Source organism: Equus przewalskii, chromosome 2 (assembly GCF_037783145.1).
Source record: "Equus przewalskii isolate Varuska chromosome 2, EquPr2, whole genome shotgun sequence".
NCBI classification, from domain to species: domain Eukaryota; kingdom Metazoa; phylum Chordata; class Mammalia; order Perissodactyla; family Equidae; genus Equus; species Equus przewalskii.
In genome coordinates, this window is record NC_091832.1 from 113,144,073 (window position 1) to 113,169,504 (window position 25,432).

General features: G+C 39.4%; 1 protein-coding gene across 50 annotated transcripts in view; it reads right to left on the minus strand.

Moving 5' to 3' along the window:
• The window catches only part of ANK2 (ankyrin 2), a 619,163-nt gene that overhangs the window by 303,726 nt on the left and 290,005 nt on the right, over window positions 1–25,432 (minus strand). For 24 of the 50 annotated variants that reach the window (XM_070609364.1, XM_070609361.1, XM_070609349.1 and 21 more), the window contains exon 1: window positions 13,028–13,344. The exons of 16 other annotated variants lie outside the window; for them this stretch is intronic. In XM_070609364.1, the coding sequence (XP_070465465.1) occupies window positions 13,028–13,111 (84 nt within the window). In that variant the 5' untranslated portion in view covers window positions 13,112–13,344. Of the gene's footprint in view, window positions 1–13,027; window positions 13,456–25,432 lie in introns of those variants that run through there. 10 more of the 50 variants (XM_070609363.1, XM_070609359.1, XM_070609329.1 and 7 more) reach the window with 3 other exon arrangements.

Genomic DNA, 25,432 nt, shown 5'->3' on the forward strand with positions numbered 1-25,432 from the left:
TCCTATTCTTAAATAGCTTGGCTATACAGCCTTGAAATTACTGGACAAATAGTAAATGAATGTGTTCTAGACAGTTGCAATTGAATGGATGCAAAGGGATCACTCTCATATCCCAGAACATTCAGCATATTGAAAGATGTAGCCAGTCACATCTGCCTAAGTATCAGTCACCCCTGAGATGCAATTATTTCTATCAAAAATATTCTCGGAGTTCCATGTTGAACCACATATTCTCAGCTTACTGAATTATTCACAACTATTCACTTCTGCAATTCATATAGGATTGAATAATCTCTACTTAAAATGAGGCTCTTCTGGACATTAACAAAGGTATATAAAAGGGTGATATGTATTCATATACAAATATACAAAGAGTGGTACAGACAGTAATATAAAGAATATAAGATCCAAACTTATTGATGATTGATCATGAATTTGAGAAACATTCCAAATAGTAAAAATTCCAAAATGCACAGTAATATTACTTTTATTATCAAGGACTAAATTGGAATGTACATGATATTTGAATTATAGATCAGGCCATTCCATGACAGTGTCCACATGACCCTTGACTCCTGGCTTGGAATGTGAGACTGCCATCATAGATCATGAGATACACAGATAAAAATAGCCAAACCCACCCTAAGCCTGTTTGAATATTTGGAAATTCAATTTATAGTTTTAAAATTAATAATCCAGCTTTATACAAGAATATAAAATCTGCAAATGGCATGGTATTAAGTTTTCAGAATGAGGATAGTTCATTATAAAAACCTTCTATGACAACAGTAATAATAAAGACACTTCAAATATCCAGGCAGCTATGAGTTATAGCATGGTCATCACTGTTTTTTCAAAAATCCAAAAGTTTCTAAACCATTTCTAATAGTGTCATATCTGAGCCTCAGAATAATCCAAATGCATATGTGTAAACAGAATTTTTCCCAAACTCTTGAAGATGTTCTATAGGCAGCCTACAAAAAGTACCTCCCAATATCCTTTACGAAAATAAAAATCAATTGCTCTGCAAAGGAAAAAGTAATTCCATTACACTAATTGTCTTCACATGGAGATAAATTAAAAATGAGATTTCTTAAAAAAATAATCATCGATTAATACTATCATCAGAAAGAAGCAATAAGAAGAGGAACTTTGCTTTTCCACTGGACTCTGGCCAGTGATTCAGAAAATGGTTCCAACAGTAGTTCTTTAGCTGATCAAGCCTTCTGTCAAAGTAAGAGTAAGTTCCCAAAATCTGTATAACGTGTTGCTATTGCCCAAGAACTACCTTCACAAATCAGGTGTGGAAGCCACTCGGGGTCAGGCCACAGGGAAGTTTGCAGATGCAACAGACCTCCTACCCGCTCCCCAAATAGTTCACAGTGCAGGCGCCTACGTGGGCCACTAGACTACGGCTGATCGCGCCACGTAACAGTCCAGTCTCTCCTACTGACTGTTTAACAGCTGGACAGAGGACCCTGCGTGTGATGAGATTATGGAGCACATGATAACTTAGTGACCTTTTGAATTAGGACAAACAACGTGAACTTACTAACAAATTCCCCCTTATATTGGAGAGGCTATGTTAAGGGTGACAGCCATTTGACAAAAATAGTTGAAGAGCAGATGGAAATACTAACACATAAAGCTTCATTCTTCAGTGTTCCAGTGCTCAGACTGAGAACTCACATCTGGCTTGAATATTACAGAAGCACTGGACAATTTTAAGTAGTCAACAACTACATAAAAACCACTTTGCTATTTGGATTTATACTTCTGTTTTGAACTATATTTGAAAAGAAAAATCAATCAAAATAGCTTTTTAGATTCATTGACCAGTTAGCAAAGACATATTAGTGCAGTGAGTTTTGGACGTAAAGAAACCTCTATATCTTTCATTCTTCATCCTATTTTAATTGTTTAAAACTTTTTCTATCAGCATATATAGCACAGGGGTTTGGAGACAGGCAGAATGGTCAACTTGATCTGGGGTAACATCCAGAGCCCATCATTTAGTAGCTATATGGATTCAATCAGGGAAGCTTTTCAATCCCTCTAGACATCAATCTCCTCATCTTTAATATGGGGATAATATAGTACCAACTCATCAGACTATTCTGAAAATAAAATTAGATAATCTATGTAGAACTCAGCACAATGGCTGACACATAATATGATAGGCTCTCAATATTTTAAACTATTGCTTATTATTTATTATTGTAAAATGCTGTTCCAATAAGGTGAACTAATTTTCCTAATGAAGAATTATTCTATAATTAAACTGTTCAGCTTATTGGATAAGACATAATGCATTCAAACAAGTTTGATTTAGGTAAACTTCATCATAAAGGCATAAAGGATCTCCATTTTACTCTCATTATATTACGATTGCTACTCCTCATATGGACCTTTGACAAAGGACCAGAATTCCTTTTCATGTTGAGGAGATAAGTAATTAGGGGATAGTCTTGATACATAAATATTTGTTGATAGAATAGTCATTTAATTTTTTTAATTTTTTAATTTTTACTTTTTGCTTGGAAAGATTCACCCTGAGCTAACATCTGTTGCCAATCTTCTTCTTTTTTATTTTGTTCTCCCCAAGGCCCCGGTACATAGTTGTATATTTTAGTTGTAAATCCTTCTATTTCTTCTATGCAAGCCACTGCCACATCATGGCTACTGACAGACGAGTGGTGTGGTACCGTGCTGGGGAACCAAACCTGGGCCACTGAAGAGGAGTGTGCTGAACTTAAACACGAGGCCATCAGGGCTGGCTCTAGAATAGCCATTTTTTAATAGTATGCTTGTCTGGGTAATGGATTTGGGTTTGTACACATCTAGCAGTATTCTCAGCCCTGTCTCCCTTTGATCAGCTACTCTCTGAGGTTAAGAATGAAGTGCATGCCTTAGAGACTAAATGAAGATAACTGATTTGTGTGAAATAGTAGTGGCTAGATTAGCACTATGCCCTAAACAGCTGAGCAATTCAAACCAAAACCCAATCACACTCATCCTAAAACCTCAGTACATGGACTTATTCTGAGTCTCAGAGCAAAGCAGAGCAATGTGTTACTTAGGAATGCTTTATTAATGCTACTCAAACGTGGTTTTCAAAATAGTCCAAAATTATGAAAACAAACGGGTAATTCACATTGAGGTTTTGCAGAGTCTCTACTGTACTAGAAATCATAGGCTATGAGGAAAGTGTTGCCAATTTCTGAGTTCTTAAAGCACAAATACAAAATTCACAAAAAGAATTTTATACGTATACTTCACTTTATTCCTGTCATTTGTTTCATTTCATTCTGTAGGTTGTCTTGGGAGAACCAGCTCCCTTTGACAGAACGAGGGGGTAAACTCTGCAATGTAAATTCTACTCTAATATCAGATTTATGCATTCAAAATTACCAAACAACTATCAGACCTTGAAATCTACACAAAAAAACTACTCTGCAGTTAAACCTCAGATGAAAACCTATTTTATCCTGTTGAATCCACAAACATTTCTGCATGCCTTCTGAAATGGGTGGAAGAGGAGCTACCTACGTGACATCTCCTCAATGTCAAGGAGTCCTCACCTTGTACTATGCAGGATACAACATTACCATCAGGATAGAGCAGGACTTGACTTTCTACACAAGTCAGGAAGCTGACAACCGTATTGAAGGGCATATCAGCTTTTCTTCAGGAGATTTAAAAGAATCATCACAACCTTGAGTGTAACAAATTTGCCTTAACTCTGTCACAGGTACACATTCCCATTACATGCTGTGTGACCCAGCAATGCACAGGTGTGTGGCATACAGCCACATCGAAGTCCTGGGGCAGAGGAATGATCTGTAAGAATACACCATTATGGTACCCCTCTCCTCCTCATGCAGAGGCAGAACAGAACTGATTCCTATAGGCTGTTTTATTTATAAAGTAATTCATTGGCCATTTAAATATGAGCTTTTGAACAACTGTTCTACACAATTGATATGTGGTAAGTCCTACTAACCCTAAATTGCATAGACAATTATTAAATACATTTACTACGGTTCATGTCAACAACATACACATATCAAATTCATATGCAGACCTCGTCTTTTGAATTTGACTGATTTAAGAGGACACTGAAATGATTTACTGTGTCAACTACACGGAGAATACTATACAGTGATGCCAGGTTAAACATATCTAAAACAGGTTTGATTGAATGTGAGAAAATTAAACAGATATTCAAACCAATTTTAATAAGCCAATTGGATGGATAGTTCTAACGGCATCTCTAAACTATTGAATGCAAAGTATCTGCACGTGTTCTAGTTTTTTTCCTTCCTGGTTTTCACTTTAAAATATTGGTCTTTAGCTCTGTTGCCACCCTCATGTGCAATGATTACAATGAGACAGTGCTATAAAATGAGAGAGGAAGGCATTCTGCCACCACACTCTGAATTCAGGGCAAACACTGAGAAAACCTGAGAAAACGAATCTTTAGGGATAAGCATTATTTGAATAGAGAATTGAAATCTTGACACAGAAAATACCAAGTTTCTCATATATCATTTTCATTATGTTTGGATTTTTAAAGAAATTTTCAATAAGTTTTTAAAAGTTAGAACACCGTCATCTAAACTGGCTCAGTTTGTCACATGGAAATATTTGTTGTTAAAGACCAGCATTATAGTAAATTATTACATTATTATATTAAAACACTTATAAAAAGGTGTCGCTTACTAGTACTTGGTAAAACATTCTAGGATGGCCCACCTTTCATTTTTAACTTCTTCAAACTTCCAAAATCAACACAGATCCTAACACTTACTTCTGTTTCCATAGTTTTACATCTAAAACACCCCGTTACTTCTTTCTCTTTAACCTTGAGTCTTCTCTGAAGTGGCAGTGAGTATAATTGTCCTTATTTTATGGGTAGAAAGTCCAGGCAGCTAAGGGTAAAATGATTGGCTATGAGTCACTCTGCCTGCTGGTGAAGATGGACAAAGACCACGTGCAGAAACCTGTGGACAGACCAGCAGTGGAAAGGAGGGAAAAGTCATGAATTTCACATTCAAGGATCCGAAAATCAAACAGGACCTAGCTACTCGGAGCAAATTCAAAAGGATGCCAGCACACAAAGTGGGCTAACATATACCAGATATAATAATAACCAAAGGAGAAGAACCATTTTCAGCTACTACACAGTGGCTTAAGAGTTTCTGAATAAGTATTCTAGGTCATCATAGCCCTGGGTTAGCTATATCAGCATCTCTTAAGGTAAAAGCAGAGGTTGATTATTTGGATAGTTTCAAAAAGTATCCCTAACTAGACAAGACGCCTTGTTAATTTGGAGGCATATTTATTGGAATTTCCTATTGACTACAGAAATTATTTATAAACACGAATATACATGGGGCAAGGCTTCGTAGATAAGATGAGTGATTTAAAAGATATGTGCTGGGGGCCAGCCCGGTGGCACTACGGTTAAGTTCCCATGTTCTGCTATGGTGGCCCGGGGTTTGCTGGTTCAGATCCTGGGTGTGGACATAGCACCGCTTGGCACGCCATGCTGTGGTAGGCATCCCACACATAAAGTAGAGCAAGATGGGCACGGATGTTAGCTCAGGGCCAATCTTTCTCAGCAAAAAGAAGAGGATTGGCAGCAGTTAGCTCAGGGCTAATCTTCCTCAAAAAAATAAAAATAAAAGTAAAAGATATGTGCTGTAGGAGATGGACACAGAATAACTCCTCCAAACAAGATGGATTCCAAAATGTAAGTCTAGAACTGACCAAGGCTCAGAGCATAAGGACATGTCACAGGGAGTTCACCCACAAAGTCTATGATTGTGAACTACAACAAATCTTTCAACAGTGTCCTAATCTTTAATGTGACTTGCAATCATACAGCTAAGCTCGCGCCAGACAGATTGCCTGTGTATTCCCTTCCTTCATACTCAAGTAGTAGCCATAATTCAAGGCTCAGGGCTACAGCTCATTCACTTGTAGGGCTTAATGTTTTAATAAAATCACATTGATCTCTCACCCTTCTAAAGGCTCCTTTAGAATTTATTTTTGGAAATGCACAACATAATACTTATTATTTACAATACTTGTGAGCATTACATAATAGTCATAATATTTCTCTGGATTGCTCATTACGTGTTTTTGGACAGGAATGTCTGCTCAATCAGATTACAAGTTTGGTAAAGTTATCAACCATTGACTTTTAGACCAGCGATGCCATGGAAGCTATTACAGTGCTGTACACCCAGCAAACCAACACAGAATTGTTCAATTAAAGGAGCGTTCCTATGCGTTAGGAGAAAACACCTAAATTAAATTGAGTTAAACAAGCTGATTCTTAGAAAGTGAAGCTCATTAAGCAAATGCTAGAAATCAAAGTCTTTGTCTTAATGAGCACAAACACAAATTAGTGGGTAGAAGATGATAGTTGTCTTTGAATTAACAGAAAAACATGAATAAAAACCAGGACTGAGAACCAAGTAGAAGCTCACCCTCTAGATTTGGGTCATTAACTAGAGCATATTTCACCATTTTTCTCCAGTTTTTAAAAATTGACCGTTCCTAAAGGGTTAGCAGTATTAATGGATTTCAAAGAAAAGAAATACCCTATCATGTTTACTTAGTCTTGTGTATAAAATAGTTACTTTTTTTTAATCAAAAAAGATCATCTCATTTGGTAGCAATCCCAATTCTGCCCTTTTAAGTAAAAGGAAATTGAGATGGTAAGTTTATTTGTTGTCATGAATCCTTCCAGTGCCCACTGAGACAAAAATAGGCAGTGGTTTTGTTTCTGCTACCAACAGGAATCAGAACAGAATACAGTCAGGAGAGAAATAAAGTCATAGGCATACTTATCATTTAGTATGCTCTGAATCAGGACTAGACGGTAACAAGTACAGATAAAAATTTTAGTTCTATTTCTTTTTTTTTTTTTTAAGATTTTATTTTTTTCCTTTTTCTCCCCAAAGCCCCCCGGTACATAGTTGTGTATTCTTCGTTGTGGGTTCTTCTAGTTGTGGCATGTGGGACGCTGCCTCAGCGTGGTCTGATGAGCAGTGCCATGTCCGCGCCCAGGATTCGAACTAACGAAACACTGGGCCGCCTGCAGTGGAGCGCGCGAACTTAACCACTCGGCCACGGGGCCAGCCCCCAAAAAAATTTTAGTTCTATTTCAATATGCAATCACTTGTCTCTGTAGAAACTTCACTAAGAAGGAAAAAATGTCAAACCGTTCAGAAAAAAGTACATGAAAAAGAACCTTCCATAGAATAATTACTGAGAATAACATACTAACAGAGTTTCTCAACAGAATATTTAGAACTAAAGTTAAGAAAGTAGGATCAACTTTTTATGTTGTCTTGATTTAATACGCGTAAACCACATGAAGATACTTGTCTGCTTATGTAGTTGTTCTGTTCATTTTTGTGTATCTAGTTATTCCGTTCATTTTGGCGAATTTTCAAAGTCCAGTACATTGTCTGTATAGACTAAAAGAAATATCAACACCAACATGTCACAAAATGAAGCAAAACGAGGGAAAAGAGGAGTCCTGCTTGGAAGAACACTATTGACAGCCAGGAGAGAAATCACCTTTACATATTATTCCCAGAGATTAGAGTGAGCATTTTGGAGAATGCGATCAACTGATAAAAGACAGGAAGCAATATTGGGGCAGGGGGATATGGAGGCTCTCTCAGCAGAAGATGAAGCTGTAGGTACCTTAGGAACTTTGGAAGAGACCGCAGAGGAATAGCTTGGCCCCTGGTTTCCACGGAGAAATGGTTCAAAATGTACCATTTGTTGAATAGCAGGAAAAATGTCTATCATTTGTCTAGCACCATCCCTACATAAAGTCTCTGACTTTCCAGCTCCTCATCTACGAAACTGGGATAATAATACTCAATGAGAGTTATTTTGAAGATTAAATGAGACGGTGCTTGTGAAGCAATTTTAGGACTAGATGTAGAATAATAGTAAGATAGAAAAAAATGCTTTCTGCTGTCTTCTGTCATTGCACTGCCATCTAGACGTAAACAAACGTTAACTGTAAGAATCAAGTAATATCTAGCACACTCAATTCAAATTAGAGATTCTTCTTTTTAAAGTAACTCGGTGTTCGTAACAAAGAGTTGGGAGGCTGTTAAAAATCCCTTAAACTGATTGAGCAGGTCAGAAGTGGGTTCCAGGAATTCTATTCTTTTAGGAGGAAACCCAAGTAATTCTGGTAATTATGGTCAGCAGACAGCACTTTGTTTTAAAAAAGATATTCTAGGATTAATATCTACATGTGAAATTAGCAGTGAAAAAATCACTATCATCAAGGTGGGTAGAAAGAGATGGAAATAGAGAGACAGACATAGAAAGAAAATCATGGAATACCAGGTTGTAAGGGATTTTTCCATCCAATAAAAAAATTTCCATCATATTGGACAGATGGTCATCTTAAATACCTTCAGTGATGAGGAATTGCTGTCTTCAGGCAACACATGCTATTTTGGGTTATAAATTGATGTAAAAAAAAAAGGGCAAATCATAAGTTATTTGGAAAATTGAAGAAATGGGGATATCTTGAAAGACTTTCCAGACTTGATTGAACTAGGTAAGACACCAACGAAATTCAAATTCAATTTGACTGCAAGACTATTTGAACATCCAAATGTTGGATCTACTACCTGATTCCACTAAAAAAGCCATACATTCTGTGGCTGCTGTAAAAATAAACCTTTTAATATGTCTTTGATTCACATTTCAATGGTGCACCATTTCAATCACACATCTGGCATCACTGTCATCTCCCTATTTAGGCAGTGGCAAGTAAATAGCAATAAAAATATATATAACCAAAATATTTTGCAATGTTCATGAGGATCAAAACATCTTAAATAAATATAAGGTATCCTACAAAGCCATTTTATCTTACTATTCTGTTGAAACTAATAGTATTTATATTTTAACCTTTATATAGTTTTATAGTTATTCCACCAAATGAGGAAAACAATTATTAAGCCCTTTAATTGTTCACTTGTTTTAAAAGAACTCACAAAGCCAAGTGGCTTCAGATGGCTCTGTCTCCTGTGACTGATGCTTGGGCATTTCCATTTTCATTTATGTAAATTATCAAAGGCTCTTGTACTCTTCTAGCACAAATCCACTGCTATGTCATTGATACAAAATTGGAAAGTATGTGGTGTTGCACACTAATATGGTCTTGGATTATTTCAATCTAATCTGTCAAAATATTGTCTGGAATAATGAATTTTTACAGAGTTGTCTGGCATTTAGAATGGGCTAAAAACTCCCTTACATCAATACATTTCACATAGGTCCCACTGCTTCCTTTTAGTCCAGGATTTCAGCTGAAAATCAGAGTAGTTCCCATTTCCTCATTTCCACTGAACCCCCATCAACCCCAAATCTGCACCCTGGGCAATATTTGTTTGTGTGAAATAACTGGCCTTAAAGGAACTGTTTTGTTGAAGTATTAGATAAAAAACGTTTCTATGAATACTTCAGCAATGCTACTATCTGATTTATTTTATTTTATTGGACACTAAAGAGCATCCAATAATAAATAAATCTCCCTCTCTCCAAAAGTATCTTTGTGTTCAAGCTTGAGAAAGAGAAAAGCAGCTACTGACATGCAGGAGCTGGCTGGTACTATCAGCAAGACCTTGGTGCTCGCCTATTGAACGTAAACAATTTCGCAGGGCATCAACATCAGACCAGGCCACTCTGTGGTCGTGATGGAGCTGGACAAAAAACAGCACCACTCCCTTATCACATCCGAACACAGACGAAACACAAACATAGTCCAAGCCACAAAATACCAAACATCCGCCTCTCCTGCTAAATAAGAGACTGCCGCTTCTTTACTGACTACAGCTTTAGTAACACTTCAGTCTGTCCTCCTAGAGCTAAGATTTATTGGGAAACACAATCAGAGAAGCGTCTCCACTTTCTGACAGTACCCAATCCACAGTGAGCCCCCACTTTCTCAGACCCTTCCCCAAATTACTCATCTAAAGCCCAAATCCTATGAATCTTTTTTAACATGATTCCCCATGATGTGCATCCTCCCTCAGTGCGGTGAGTTGTAACCCCAGCATGTTCAACCACAGGTGTGTGCTGCCTTTGCATGTGGGACATTGGCAAGCTCAATTACTAAAGCCAGAATAGACATTCTTAAGAAAAGCTAAAAGGATTTTTATCATCAAGGTACTCTCTACAATTCTGATATGAAATAATCTCCCTGAACCTTTTTTCTCACATTGTGGGTTTCGTGGCAAAGGATCCTTTAGTTCTGTCCTCCAGAAGAATTACTTTTGTGAGGTATAGAATAAACAAGTGGATTATGGCTCATCTGTTAGATATTTACTAGAGGAAGAGGCGTGTTTTCAAGGAATATGATTCAGCATGTGAGCTCAGCACCCAGGCCTCAGTGAGCCTGGTGGTCCATAATCCTGGATGCTTATATAGAATCCTGTGGTGGATGCAATGCGAACATCTGGTAGAAAAACAGACAACTGTATTGAAGTGACGCGGTGTTGATTTTGCTCCAATTCTTGCTTTTCTCAGATTTTAGGCCTATTAGGGATGTTTATCTCTTGACTATTATATCCTCATCAAAGCACATTTAATGGGCTAGTTTCTAAATATGAAAATTTAAGTTGCCTGCTATGCAAAAAGATGTGAAGCGGCAATTTAAAGACCTAAGGTACGTTTACGTAAATCTCAATAATTTGTACGAAACAAAAAGTTTCCAATTATAGCATATAACTTTTGACATTTTGAAAAATGACTACTAGCCTCTGCAAAGTACCAATATTATATTCTGCCTCTCCCAAAAATATAAACAGACTTTCTTTCCACAGGGCTTATTACAACAAATAATTTCCACTTAAGGGAATAGTAATAACATCTAGAAGTTATTGCCATCAACTATATATTTAATACTGCTCAAAGATTTTTATACACATTATTTTTAATCCTGACAAAAATACCAAAGGTATATGCATTTATTCACGTTTTGCAGATGACGACCTGGATCAGAGATATTAAATGATACATACTCCAAACACGCAATATTAATGGCTAGAGCTCAGACTCAAACCCACCTATGTCTGACTTGACAAGCTGAAGGATGTTTGTGTGTGTGTGTGTGTGTGTGTGTGTGTGTGTGTATGTTTTCCTTTTAGGTAAAATTACTTTTAACCACTCAATATTCACTGTGTCTTAACAGCTCACTTAATATGTGCCTCTGAACGTGTCCACCAACACACAAACATTCAAAACTTGCTATTAATTGCTATCATTCTGACTAAGAGTTTGGAAAAGAATTTATTCCTAAAATAAGTATGTTTGAGAAAATGGAGCTTAAAAAATATTATAGTTATTACATATGATGATTTCGTCTTCTCTACCCCCTCAAATACTTTAAGATGGCTTTGGTCATGTGAATTTAGTCTCATCACTCAGAGCTTAAAATCTCCTTGAGATCATTCACCACCCCTGGAGTGCTTCTGAGTATATTGTTTCTAACGCAACACAGGGACTTCAGGGAGAAATTAAGAGGATTTTCAAATGACACTATGAATTCAAGCAAAAATTCCTTTTTTCTTTCTTTCTTTTTCCTATCTCTTGCTCTGTTTCTCTTTTCTGTTTGCTTTTTCTTTTTTAAAAAATGTTTATCAATTAACTGACACTATAAAAATGCCCTTGAGGTCTGGGGGATCCAGAAGCCTCAGGTACAAAAGGACATTCTACCAGTGTTCCGACCTGCCCTGAATTATCCTTTGCCTTTATCAGATTGCATCACTATCTCCAGGCTATTATTAAAAAATTGTCATCTGTGGGCATGCTTATTTTTATCAAATTACATGGCACCATACAAATATACTAATCTCTTGTTTGCTAACACAATGATCTTTTAAATATCAGAGGATTCAAACTGTTTTGAATTTTTTCTATTATCAGATGTTTAGTACACCAGAGATTTGTAATTTTGAAACACAATGCAATTTCAACATTATCAAAATTAAAAATACTCGTTTATTCGTGATAATTATTTCTTTAATCTGCTCATTTAAACTCCAAAACCAAACATTGGAACCATTTACATTAGAATTATACCCTATATCCTGCCCATATTATTGCTTCAGGAAATAAATGGATTTTAGGAGAATATATTTAAAAGGCATCTCTTTCAGAGGTGGGGCTCAAAGAGCTCTGTGAGGCTGCAACAGTTTACCAGAAGGAATCAGGCCATAAAGAAAGAAGTGCTGGCATTGGGTGGGGCCGAATAGTTTGCATCTTTTCCCACTGTTTCTCCCTGGTATCACTTCCATGAAAATCAGCGGTGTGGGCCTGTGTGCCAGGGTAAGAGATTCTGCGCCTGCTTTGTGTGCCCACACCCCCGCCCCATAATATCCTTAGCTGTTTATCTTAATCAATGAAAGAGCCACCACAATGTCTGGGAAAACCGTAGAGGAGGTAGGCAAGCCAAAGAAATATCACGCTGGGGATCATATTTCTCCTGTCACAACAAGCTTTTCTCCTTAGGAAGAATACAGTTAGCGTGGAAGCAGAAGGCATTTGCTGTCTAGCCATCTCAAGATTATCACCGAGCAAAAACATCTGGCCAAAAATCTTCCTTTTACTTCACGATTCACCTTGCTTAGCACTTCCTTTTAAAGTCACACATCCTAAAAATAAAATGACTCTCTCTGTACCCGGTTAACACCAGAAGCATCCATCAGTGGCCACAATCCTCAGTAACCCACATGCCAAACACACCTCATCTCTGTTCACTTCACCATGCTCCAGGCAGTGTATCCATCATGAACGGGTTCCTTTCCTAGTCTCAGAAAGCAGCCGTTGGCACCTGCCTCTTTAAAAAGCAGTGCTTGGCACTGCTATAGTCTATAGTTACTCAAACACTCCACAGTTTCTATAGCCTCACTGATATTACACACTCACACACACACACATCTATATACAGACATTCCTAATTCCGGTGATTTACCTTTTTGGGTCTTTTTCTTCTCTGACTACTGCCGTTGAACTTCTCTCCACTGTCGCTTTTCTGAGCTGCATCTTCGTTCATCATTTTGAACAGTTTGGAAAGAAAATAGCTGTGCCATTAAACCCCGCCGCCTGTACAGACCACTAGCGAGTGTGCACTTACTGGAGGAAAGCAGGAGGAGGAGGAGGGGTGGGGAAGGGGCGCGCACTGGGAGGGTAAGGACGGTGACGTTGCCATGGCAGCAGCTGCCACAACTGTTTATCTGACTGCATTGTTAAATCTGATTCAACCAATTACCATCAGGGACCGGTTACAATGAAGAAAGCCTTGAAAAAAGAATGCCGAGGACTCGAATGATTTGGGGACACTGCTGGTTGGTTTCCGACACACCCTCAATTCGATCAGCTCTCAACCCACACACAAAACCTGGGCTTAATTTTCCTCCTCAGGTACTTCAACACAGAACAGACACAATGCATACTAAGAAAACGAAAACATTCTTGAATGTGTTTCTGAACCTGAAGAGGTACATCTCAGTCGGTGAAGAGGCCACTCAAGGAAACGGAACAGCTATTAATGTCCTAAAGTGAATGTCAGAAAGTTACATTTTTAAGATGTTATTCACACGACTTGGAAAGATAATCCTTCAAAACTCAGTTTAAGGATAACTTCTGTCATAAAGCCTTGAGAACAGGTTTCCCTGCGACCAGGTGACACAGACCACTCCCTCCTCTGTGCTTCTCTTTCCACTGTAGCTTCTGACAGAGCACCTGAACACCATCACAATGCCACATTCACCCAACTGTCTCTTTTTGACAGGCCAGGAGCTTCTGAAGGCCAGGGGTAGTGTGCATGTGTGTGTGTGTGTGTGTGCGCGTGCATCCGCGTGTTTGGGTAGGTGGAGATCATTGATTTTCCCAGAACCAAGCATGATGCCTGGCACATTAAAGGCAATTAAGCAAGGTTGCTGAATATTTAAGTTAGACACTATGGGTAATACAAATATAGGAAAGTTATGGAATTAAAACATTTCATAACTGACCTTAGAAATCTTCTTAATCTAATTTTCGTTGTTGGCTGATGAATAAAACAGAACCCCTGGTCTCAAGGAGTTTATAATATAAAGTTCCAGAATTATTCTTGATAAGAAAAGAAAATAGGGCTTGTTTTTATAAGAAGAAACCCAATTTCATCTATTAGATCAAGGTGGCCATATTTGTATATTAAAACAAATTAAAATGTGAATGCAACCAGAACCCAATATGTTTTGTACAAATACACATATGCACACGTTAAACATTCAGCCCTCTTCCTAGAAAACAAACTCGAAGTATAATACACAGAATACTTAGATGTAAAAATAGAGTTAGGATGGAACCAAGGAGGTAATGTATAAAATATTCTTTGAAAATTGAGGGTGCCTATGTGAATGTGTTATTGCTATTGCTAACCTATCATTATTTCTACAAATATAGGGGCTGGCCTGGTGGCGTTGTGGTTAAGTTTGCACATTCCATTTTGCTGGCCAGTTTGGATCCTGGGTGCGGACTTAGCACCCGTCGTCAAGCCATGCTGAGGTGGCATCCCACATAGCACAACTAGAAGGACCTACAAGTAGGATAGACAACTATGTACTAAGCTTTGGGGGGAAAAAAAAAGAGGAAGATTGGCAACAGATATTAGCTCAGGGCTAATCTTCCAGTTCAAAAATTAAAACAAAACAAAACCCTCTTTAAAAAACCCCGCAAATATAGATAATTTTCAACCTGGAAAATCTACTTTAAAAATGTTTCTTACAAGAAAACCTCTACCAAAATTGGAGCTCATCTTTCCAGTAAACACAGCAAGAAAAATTCACCTTCTCTCCCACTGCTGTTGGGATTGTTCTCTCTCTGCCTTAACATCCCTAAGATCTTTGCCACATCCTCATCCAGAGGCACCTCGTCTTGCTGCCCCTCCCTCCCTCCCTCTGCTAGAGCAGACACATCCCACCAGTGATGCCTCAGATCCCACAGCCAGGACAGAGGCAATAGGCCCCTTTCTGCAAAACAAAACCCTCCAGGAACTTCTACAAAACCCTCTAGAAGCCCAACTCCCACTGTTGTCAGAACCCTCATCAAAGTCCCCCATGATATCCTCCCTCTCCTCCGCTGTCCCCTCACCCATCCCCTCACTCAGATCCCCCATGATATCCTCCCTCTCCTCCGCTGTCCCCTCACCCACCCCCTCACTCAGATCCCCCATGATATCCTCCCTCTCCTCCGCTGTCCCCTCACCCACCCCCTCACTCAGATCCCCCATGATATCCTCCCTCTCCTCCGCTGTCCCCTCACCCATCCCCTCACTCAGATCCCCCATGATATCCTCCGCTGTCCCCTCACCCATCCCCTCACTCAGATCCCCCATGATATCCTCCCTCTCCTCCGCTGTCCCCTCACCCATCCCCTCACTCAGATCCCCCATGATATCCTCCCTCTCCTCCGCTGTCCTCTCATCCATCCCCTCACTCAGATCCCCCATGATATCCTCCCTCTCCTCCGCTGTCCTCTCACCCACCCCTTCACTTATTCTCTCTCCTGTCTCCATTGTGCCCTGCATACTGGTCCTTTCTTAGGTGCAGCCTCAGCCTGGAAACTGTATTCATTTACTCTACAAATATTCATTGAATGCCTGTCATGTGCCAGGAACTAAGCATTAGGGATACATTGACCTAACCACCAGGGACATAATGGTGAACAAAACAGGCAATGTTTTTGCAGTCATGGTGCTAATAGTCTAACAGGGGAACTAGGCAGTAAACACAATAATTGTGCTAAGTGCTACGGGGACAAAAAGTAGGATAAGGAGTGATGGGAGACAGATGCTATTTCAGATAAGGTGCTGAGGAATGCTCTCTAGAAACTTGAATGAAGCGAGGGACCAAGCCAAGCAATTGTCTGGAGACAGAATATTCTAGGCAAAGAGAATAGCAGTTCAAAGGTGCTGAGATGGGAACTTTTTGGCAAACATAGTGAGGAAACTATGATACCACCAAAAGGGGAAAAGAAGGAAAAAGGAAAACTTTTCTAGCAACTGGTTCTATAGGAGAGCTGTGTTACCAACACCCTTCATTCTCCTTAGATGTCAGAATGTGCTTTTCAATCCATGGGTTTGGTGGCCCAGCTAGGAACCTAAGCATTTCTTACATGACCTCTGCAATGTAAATTGCAAACAAATGTACTTTATGAATCCATACCTTCTGATTATGTTCAGACTGCCTCTGGTAACACTCCCTTCTCTGTCAACGTCTACATATATAGTAGATGGCCCTAAATATTCAGGTTTAGGTGTCTAATTTTGACAATGAACTCTAATCTCCTGGTTGTTTGGTGTTGTTCTGAAATACGATTATAACTTCTATTCAATACACATCCTTTACAGAGCAGAAGTACTGCACAAATACTATACCAGCACACCATGGATATCAACGTCTATAATCAAAGTGTAAAATACAATCTCAGCAAGTCGATGAATTAGCCAGGTGCCAGTAGTACTACGTCCATTGCAGTGTTAGAAGGTAAATATTCTACATATAGAGAATGTCCACAAGATGTGATGGTGTTCTAAATGTTTGGGTTCCTCTTATGAAGCTTTCAATCTATTCCTCCATGCCTGTCTGCTGGGCACTCTTCACTTGCTATCCTCATAGTGCAGTTTTTAGTGGGCATGTGCCCAACTGGACTCTAAGCTCCCTGAGGGCCAGATTAATGTCTATCTTTGCATCCCACATGGAGCCTAACACATTGCATGGCATAGCATAGGGGCCAATTTGAATGCAATACACAAACCTTTTCAATATTTACCATGAGTTTATATTTACAGTTAAATTTCTAATGGGTAAATATTTCATTTCTTAGATTTTCTTTTATTTTGTGTACTTCCTGACATCTAGGAGGTATGCATAATTTCAAACAGGATTTTTTTTTTTTAAAGATTTTATTTTTTTCCCCCAAAGCCCCCCAGTACATAGTTGTACATTCTTCATTGTGCGTCCTTCTAGTTGTGGCATGTGGGATGCTGCCTCAGCGTGGCTTGATGAGCAGTGCCATGTCCTTGCCCAGGATTTGAACCAACAAAACACTGGGCCGCCTGCAGTGGAGCGCAGGAACTTAACCACTCGGCCACAGGGCGAGCCCCTCAAATAGGACTTTTTAAGGGCATTTGAGAAACTGGAGTTGCTGCAGATATGATAGCAATGATGATAATACCTTACATTTGTAAAGCATTTTATAATTTATATCATTTTTAGCTCCTAGAATGGAAGCTCCATGAAGACTGAGATCTTTGTTCTCACTTACACATCCCAAGCACTTATAATGACAGACACTCAAATATTAAGTGATTTTGTGGGATTCTCACAATCACACAGGGAAAAGGTTAATATCAATCATAGTATAGGTGAAAAACCTGAAGTAAAAAGCAGTTTGGGTGACTTGCCCAAGATAACAAAGTGAGTAAGTTACAGAGCTAAAGCTCTTTTTATTCTAAGGCCACTGTTCTTTCAATAAGTCATGGCTGGCTTCAATGAAGAGCAGCCACCTCATAAAGTATGGTAAGATGGCCAAACACTAAGATGGGAAATGCCAAGAGCAGAAACCACAGATAGACAACAGGGACCCAAGTAGAAAAAGTAAATCTTTACTGGTTTTATGTTAAGCATATTTTACAGGCCTGGGGTTTTAGAGGTGATTATATTAATTTTAACATGCCTATTCTTTTTTATTAAACCATTAGAGTTAATAGTATTACAAAATCTGACACATAATACCTTTAAAAAAATTGTAACATTATTTGAGTAGGATAAAGTTCCTTGAAGTATAGCAATTATGATCTTAGAGATAGGTTGTCTTCCAAAAGTTAGTCAGAATTGTCTGGTGTTAAAAATACATTTTTCACAGAAACAATGTTATAAATAAAGGTTCAGTTCTCTAAAGCCCTCAAAAGTCTTCCCAACTCACTCTTACTTGTGGTAGAGAATCTTAACAACTAGGCAGAGATTGATCAGCGGTTCACCAAACCATTTCTCTTTTCCTCTTGGTCAGGTAGACCACTATCATGGGTTGAACTGTGTCCTCCCAAAAGATATGTTTGTCCCATCCTGCCCCCCCAGTACCTGTGTGTGTGATCTTATTTGGGAACAGGGCCTTTGCAGATGTAATCATGTTAAGATAAGATCATAATGGATTAAGGTGGGCCTGAATCCAATGACTGGTACCGTTGTAAAAAAAGGAAAATTTGGGTACAGAGACACAGAGGGAAGACAGCCATATGAAGACAGAGGCAGGAATTGGAGCAAAGTAACTGCAAGCCAAGAACACCAGTTGCCAGCAACCACCAGAAGCTGGGCAGAGGTAAGGAAGGATCCTTCGCTACAGCCTTCAGAAGGAGCATGGCCCTGACGACCTCTTGATTTCAGGCTTCTACCCTCCCAAACTGTGAGAGAATGAAGTTCTGTCATTTTAAGCCACCCAGTCTGAGGTACTTTGCTATGGTAACCCGAGGAAACTAGTACAACCATATTTTCCAGTCACCCTTGCAGTTGGGTGCAGCCACATGACTTAGTTCTAACCCCTGGAATGTGGGTGGAAGTGTATGCCACTGTCATGCCTAGCCAATATAACCCTCCCAAGAGTGATCTTTTCTCTTTACGCATCTAGTGGCTGAGCACACAGAAAGACATAACCAAGTAGGTAGAGGAGCAACAGGTCAGTGAAAGCCTGAGTTCCTTAATCATCGTGCAGAGCAGAGTCCTTCTTTCCATTCCCTCCTCTGTTGACCCTCACTGGACCTGAGTTACTTTTTGTCAAGAGGGTTTTGTCACTGAGATTGTGGTGTTGTTTGTTACAACAGTTAGCCCATGGAAACTAACCACATCTGCTCATGTCCTCCAGGGCATACGTAGTCACATCTGCTTGGGTTGCCTGTTATATGAATGATGCTCTCAGTGCATCAAAGCTTGTAGCCCCTGTAAATGGATCCTATGTGCTAGAGCAAAGGTGCTAGTCTGAAAGAAAGAGGCCCACAAGTAATTAGAGAGGATCAAAAGAGATGAGGAGAGGAATATTGTTGATCAGGAGTAGGTAGGAGAAAGGGATGCCTGATAGGCCTATGGGATGACAGTCTCAGAGCAGCTTTTGTCCACTCCTTTCCTTCCTATCTCTCTTCCTGGATAAATCCTTTGTTTCATTTCCTATTTCAAGAAGTCATTTCTTCTGAGCATGGTGGTCTCCCTTCTCTGACCCACTGAGAATGAAAACTTACAGTGCTTGCCTATCTTATAAGCAAACACATAGCCTTCTTGAGGTTCTCTAAGGATTCTTCTTTTTCTTCCTTTTTTTTTATACATTTGTTATCAATGGGGAAACAAATATGAACAAAAGATAGCAAACAAAGGGAGAACAGTTTCTCAAAGTTCACATAAAAAAGCCCTAGTGTTTGTTGGAATGTACACAGACTTGGGCTCAAATCCACTTCTAGGTCCCAGGACTGCTCTCCTCTAGCGCCTTTTCCTGAATTGCAGGGTATTCTGCATAAGTCTTATTCTATGTTGTTTCTTTTCCATGGGAAACCCAGAGGGACTCTTTCTAACAGTTACACCTCCTTAGAAGCTTCAGTCAGGCTCACGGGCCAGGCAGGAGGCCTTTTTCATTTTTCTCTCCCAGTTCTTTATAGTTCCAACCTCAGCATCAGCAGGAAGTACTTGCTCTCCCTCCTTGTGAGCCTCTCCTTCCTCTCATCTATGACTTCCTCTTCAATTATTCACTCACTCCTTTATTCAGATATTTTATTGGGTGACTGATTACTAAAAGCTAGGCTCCCTGCTAGATGTTGGGGCTTTAGCATGAGAATTAGATAATCTTTGCCTTTAAAGAGCTTACAATCTAAAAGTGGGATGGTCATTGAACTAAGAGTGTAATGACTCTATCTGTAGGGGATGTTAAGGGTATATGGAAGCAGAAAACAGGGTCCCCACCTTAGTCTGAAAGAACAGGACAAGTTTCTGAGAGGAAGTGACTTGAATATTAGGAAGATTTGAATGATGAGTAGGAATTTTCTAAGAGGAAAGAAAGGTGTAAGGTGGGGTTTGGGAAGAATGATCGAAGCAGAAGCACCAGCATAGGTGAATGCCCTCTGGTGGGAAGGAACGTGGCATTGCAGAACTGAGACAAGACCCATGTGGTTGACTGGTAGCCCCTAGCCAGGCCTGCAGCAGTGATCCTTCCTAAGCCTTAAAGTATCACCAATTGTGCCTGTCCATAGATGGTCATTGTCCCATGCAGGTACCCACATCTGACAGCTAATCCTGATTATATAACTTGTGAACCACGTAGCAAGATGGCCCTGTTAGCTTATGAAGAATATGTACCCAAAACCAGGATGTTAAAACCAGGTGATATGGCCAGAAAAAGGCAGATTTTGCAACCATGTAACATACTTTGGAGTTTCAGGGAGGCTATTTGGAGATAGAAGAAGCCAGTCCTCACCCTGGACAGGAAAAATTCCATCACCATGAAACCAAGCACATCTCCCGTGAAGAACTGGAGAGACTGAAGAAACCACACCCAGCAACATCCTTCAGCCAGATTTCACCAGGTGTGATTTGATAAATGTATATTCTTTGTGCTTACTGCAGCAAATTTAAACCAAAACAAAGTATTCATTTTCACTGAGCCACCACCTCAGTGTCCTGTGGGACAACTACTGGCTGCAGCAAATTAAAGGAGAGGGTGGCAGGAGGAGAGAGTCCAGAGGTGTAGTAGGGACTAAAGAGCAGAGAGGCCAGTAAGACATCCCAGGATTTGGGGTTCAGACCAAAAAGCCATGTAAAGCCACTTAGTGGTTTAAAGAGAGAAGTGAGGGGCCGGCCTGTGGTCAAGTTGTTAAGTTCACGCACTCCATTTCGGCAGCCCAGGTTTCGCCAGTTGAGATCCTGGGCAGAGACCTAGCACTGCTCTTCAAGCCATGCTGTGGCAGCATCCCACACATAAGAACTAGAATGACTTACAACTAGGAGCCACAACTATGTACTGGGGCTTTGGAGAGGGGAAAAAAAAGGGGGGAGAAGATTGGCAGTAGACGTTAGATCAGTGCCAATCTTCATCACCAAAAGAAGATCATAATTATAAAGATAAAAGTGAAATGATAAATTTGGTGGGGTTTTGTTTTAAGAGTATTCTTTATAAAGAACTACTGAAGGGGAGCTAAACAGACACTGGATGTGAAGAGATACGGTTAAGAGGCTATATCAACAGTCTGGGAGAATGATGATGGTGACAGAGTGGACAGAGGCATTAGTTACTCTGTCACCATTAACAGTGCTTTATTCAGAAGTCCTGGGAGGAAGCGAGAAGCAAGAAGAGGGCAGTGGGGAGGCATCTTGCCCAAATAGTAAAGGGAAAAAGACCTCATCTTCATAAAAGTCTCACATTAGAAAGAGGCCTCAAAGAAAAGATTTTTGAAATCCATTCCATTTAACAAACGAGGGAACGAGACTCAGAAAGATTAGAGATTGTTCCCAAGATTCCACAACTAGTTAGTAGCTTAAGGAAGACCAGGCTCCAGGACTCATGCCACCTCCCTCAACAGCCTTTACATCAAGAGAAGGACCTGTGTTTCTCACGTAAATATGCTGTGTGTTCCGCCCTGGACTGGGGCAGGCTCAATAAATGTTTCAATGAGATGGATTGTCAAGCAGCAGCTGCAACAATAGACTAGGGAGGGACCTGCTTCTGCCACTTTATGCCAGTCTTATATAAGGTTTACCAAAGAGGTATTCTATTGCAAAATTTACCGTATCCAACCTAAAAAGAGAGCTTTTGGAACCCATGAGATACAATTTGAGCACCTCACTTCACCCGAGGCACATAATTATTAAAATTAGGGTAGTGATTAATGATCGTCTCATTTTTCATAAATATCAGCAACAATATTTTAGATCAAACATAGAATTTTACAGGAGAATAACAGAATGTGGGTGAGCGCACCACGCACACGTTCCTGTCTAGGTCAGTTTTATAGGACGCACTGTCACCCGCTTGCTCCACTACAGGGGCGCTCTGCTCAGTCTCCAGTGGTGTCAGTTTTTGAAAATAGCTGTTATAATTGGGTTTCCCTGTAGATACAAATGAACAGCTCATCGGGGCAGGTTGTGTCCTTGACAAACTTTTCCAGTGCAATTTAACTTGATTGCTGTAAACACTTTAAATCTTAAACTAGTTTGAAAGTAGGTTAAGACAAATGGGTTTTTTTCTTTTAATGATGAAGAGAAAGTATGTGTCCAATGATAATCAACATAGAAATAATCCAGAGTCTCCATATTTAAGTCTTACATAAATGTAAATCATATTTTTTTCATTTTGTTTTGTTTTTTGTGAGGAAGATTGGCCCTGAGCTCACATCTGTTGCCAATCTTCCTCTTTTTGCTTGAGGGAGATGGGCCCTGAGTTATCATTGTGCCCATCTTCCTCTATTTTATGTGGGATGCCTCCACAGCGTGGATTGATGAACCGTGCTAGGTCCGTGCCTGGGATCCGAACCTGCAAACCCTGGGCCACCAAAGCAGAGAGTGCAAACTTAACCACCACATATTTGTATGTGGCTCCTGTAAATCATATTTTAAAAGATGTGTAACCACGGTGGTAATACAAGTAACAAAACCACAAAGACTCTCAATGTTAGAAGGTAACTTAGAGACTGTCATATCTAGCTCCTCATTTTCAATAAGTAAGAAAATTGGAGCCCAACTGGATTATTCACTTACCCAAGGCTGTACCTACAGTTAAGTAGAACTTTGAATTAAATTCCCAATTTTCTCATTCCTCCTCCAGTGTCGATGTCTTCTAGTGGGGCATCTCTCTAGTAAATGAAAGTCTAGGAGCCCTCCCGCCTCAGCAAACACACAGGTGTAGTGATGGCTCAGTTGCTCTCAGAATGGAAAAAAAAAATTATATGATTCATTTTACACCAGGCAGAAATGTTTCAGACATTAGAAGTGGAGAGCTGAATAAGATAAAATAATCTCTTTTTTTTAATGTTGCAAAATATCCCAAGTTGAGATCAGGGTTTGCTATAACAGGACCACAGGAGGAGAAGGCAAAAGAGGATTAACTTGTAGATGAGCTTATTTTTTCACAATTTTACTCTTTGCCAAAGAATCTTAAGAATGATAGAAAAGCAGTGATAATATGAACATTAAAGCTTCAAAGAGCCTTTAAAAAAATGGATTAATCAAGACGACAGGAGTTGACAAATGAAGTCAGTTTGCTATCTTATAACTCCTGTGAGTGAATTATTAATGAATGACCACTACTATTTCTCGCATTTAGAAAAAAAGGTCAAAATGAAGATCTTATTTTCTATAAGTGCTCTCTAACTTTCAACTTCCAGTCCAGAGTGACAGTATTCCAAATATTTATTGCTGTTACAAACTACCTCATAAACTAAGTGGCTTAAAACAATAATTTTATTTTGCTCAAAAACTTATGGGCCAAGGATTCGACAAGGGCTCAGCTGACTGATTCACTTGGGTTCATGTGGGATCAAGCGAGGCAGCTAAGGCTGGAGAATCCGCTTCCATAATGGCATTCTCACTCACGTTCTCGTTCCTTGGTGCTTGTTGACCTTTCTCTCTATCTACATGGCATCTCATTTTCCAGGGCCTCTCCCCATGGCTGGGACTTCTCACTGACTGTATGCAAGTCTCAAAGTAGTTGCATTCTTCCATGACAGCTGTCTTCTAAGAGGCAGGAATTGGAAAGGACCAGGCCAATTAAGGGCTCTGCCATATTTTATTAGTCAAAGCAGTCATGGGGTCTATCTAGATTCAAAGGATAAAGAAATAGACTCCACCTCTTGATGGGAGAGGGTGGAAAGGTCACATTGCAGAAGAGCATATGGGATGGGGGAGCCATCTTGGAAAATGCAATCTGCCACAGATGGTTAGCAAGTAAAGTAGGCCATGAGAGAGATAAAGTACAAGGGCTGACTTTGCATATTATAAAGACAGGTCTTTTCCCAATGAACAGACTCTGCTAGCTAGAAATGCAGTGGTCTGCAATCTTTTTTTTTTTAATACAAAAAAGTTATCAATGTTAATTTCTGAAATGATTAACTATGTATTACTGGGTCAAACTCTACTATTGCCTCTCAAAGCAAAGCCTCTGTCAGTCTTCAAAGATGAGTTTCACGTGTCATATTTTCTGAACGTGAGCCACTTTGTCTAACAGATTCACAGGAAGGCTTTCATATTTGAGTACAGCTTCCTTTGCACCTTTTCGCTTTGCACTCTCCCCGGCCTCTCACTCACTCTCGCACCCATTCTATCCTTCTGTATAACATCAAGATGGCATCATAACCACCTTAAATTCTACAAAAGATGATAAGAAAAAAAGCTTAAAAAGGAAGCAGAAGTATATTATAGCTAAGAACTACCTTGAGCTAATGTCCAAAGAGAGACATGCAGTCATATTCATTGTTAGCTTCAAACCCTATACCAGGAAAATGATTAAACCTACATTAGAGTTGGAGGCAATATTACCAATTTGTTAAGTACACTGTAACTATAGTCCAGAATTTACTCTTTAGTGCTGATTTGCGTAAATGTTGGATATCATTTGTTATGGGCCTTAACAAAGCTATGAGTTCCCTTTGTCATTCAGTCTTCATGTGTTCTCTTCTATGTAGGCCTCACTTGTGTTTCTAGCTTAGAAATAAAACTAAAACAGACAATGTCTATTTTAATATTCAATCTGCTTAACTACCAAGAACAAATTGTGCCTTAGGCCTTGATAATATGGTGATAATCAGGCCTGGAAAGGGAGTTTCCAAATTCAAGTAGGCAGAAGAATCTTCCTTAAGGAAGTTCATCAAGTCATACATGCAAAATTTAGCAACCAAAGTATGGTGAATCCCTCCATTTTGGGCATATTGACTGTCTATATAAATTCCTACATAATATCTACTTGCCAGTTTATCCTGCACAATGTCCCAAAAAATAACTTTTTCCAGCTGTCAATTTACAAAAACATTTAGAATATAACAACGATAATATATTCAATGCTATATAGGTTGTAATGAGTGAAAGCAAGGACTATTTCACAAATCCTACCACAAGCCCCAGGATATCAATGTCCCACTTGGATCTTAGGCTGTTCTATCTAAAACTATAGCAGTCTAACTAATATACAGCATTTCAGATTTCCTTTATGCCTTGTCAATTATCAGATTTTTCCTGGGCCCATAATCCTCGCCACCTAGAAAGTTTCAAGAACTGTGAAGAGTCTGAGGTCCTACTTATAAGGTAACAAGTTAGCCTGTTACAGTTTCAGCTGGCAGAAGACATGAAACTTCTGGGTCAGAGACAAAGTA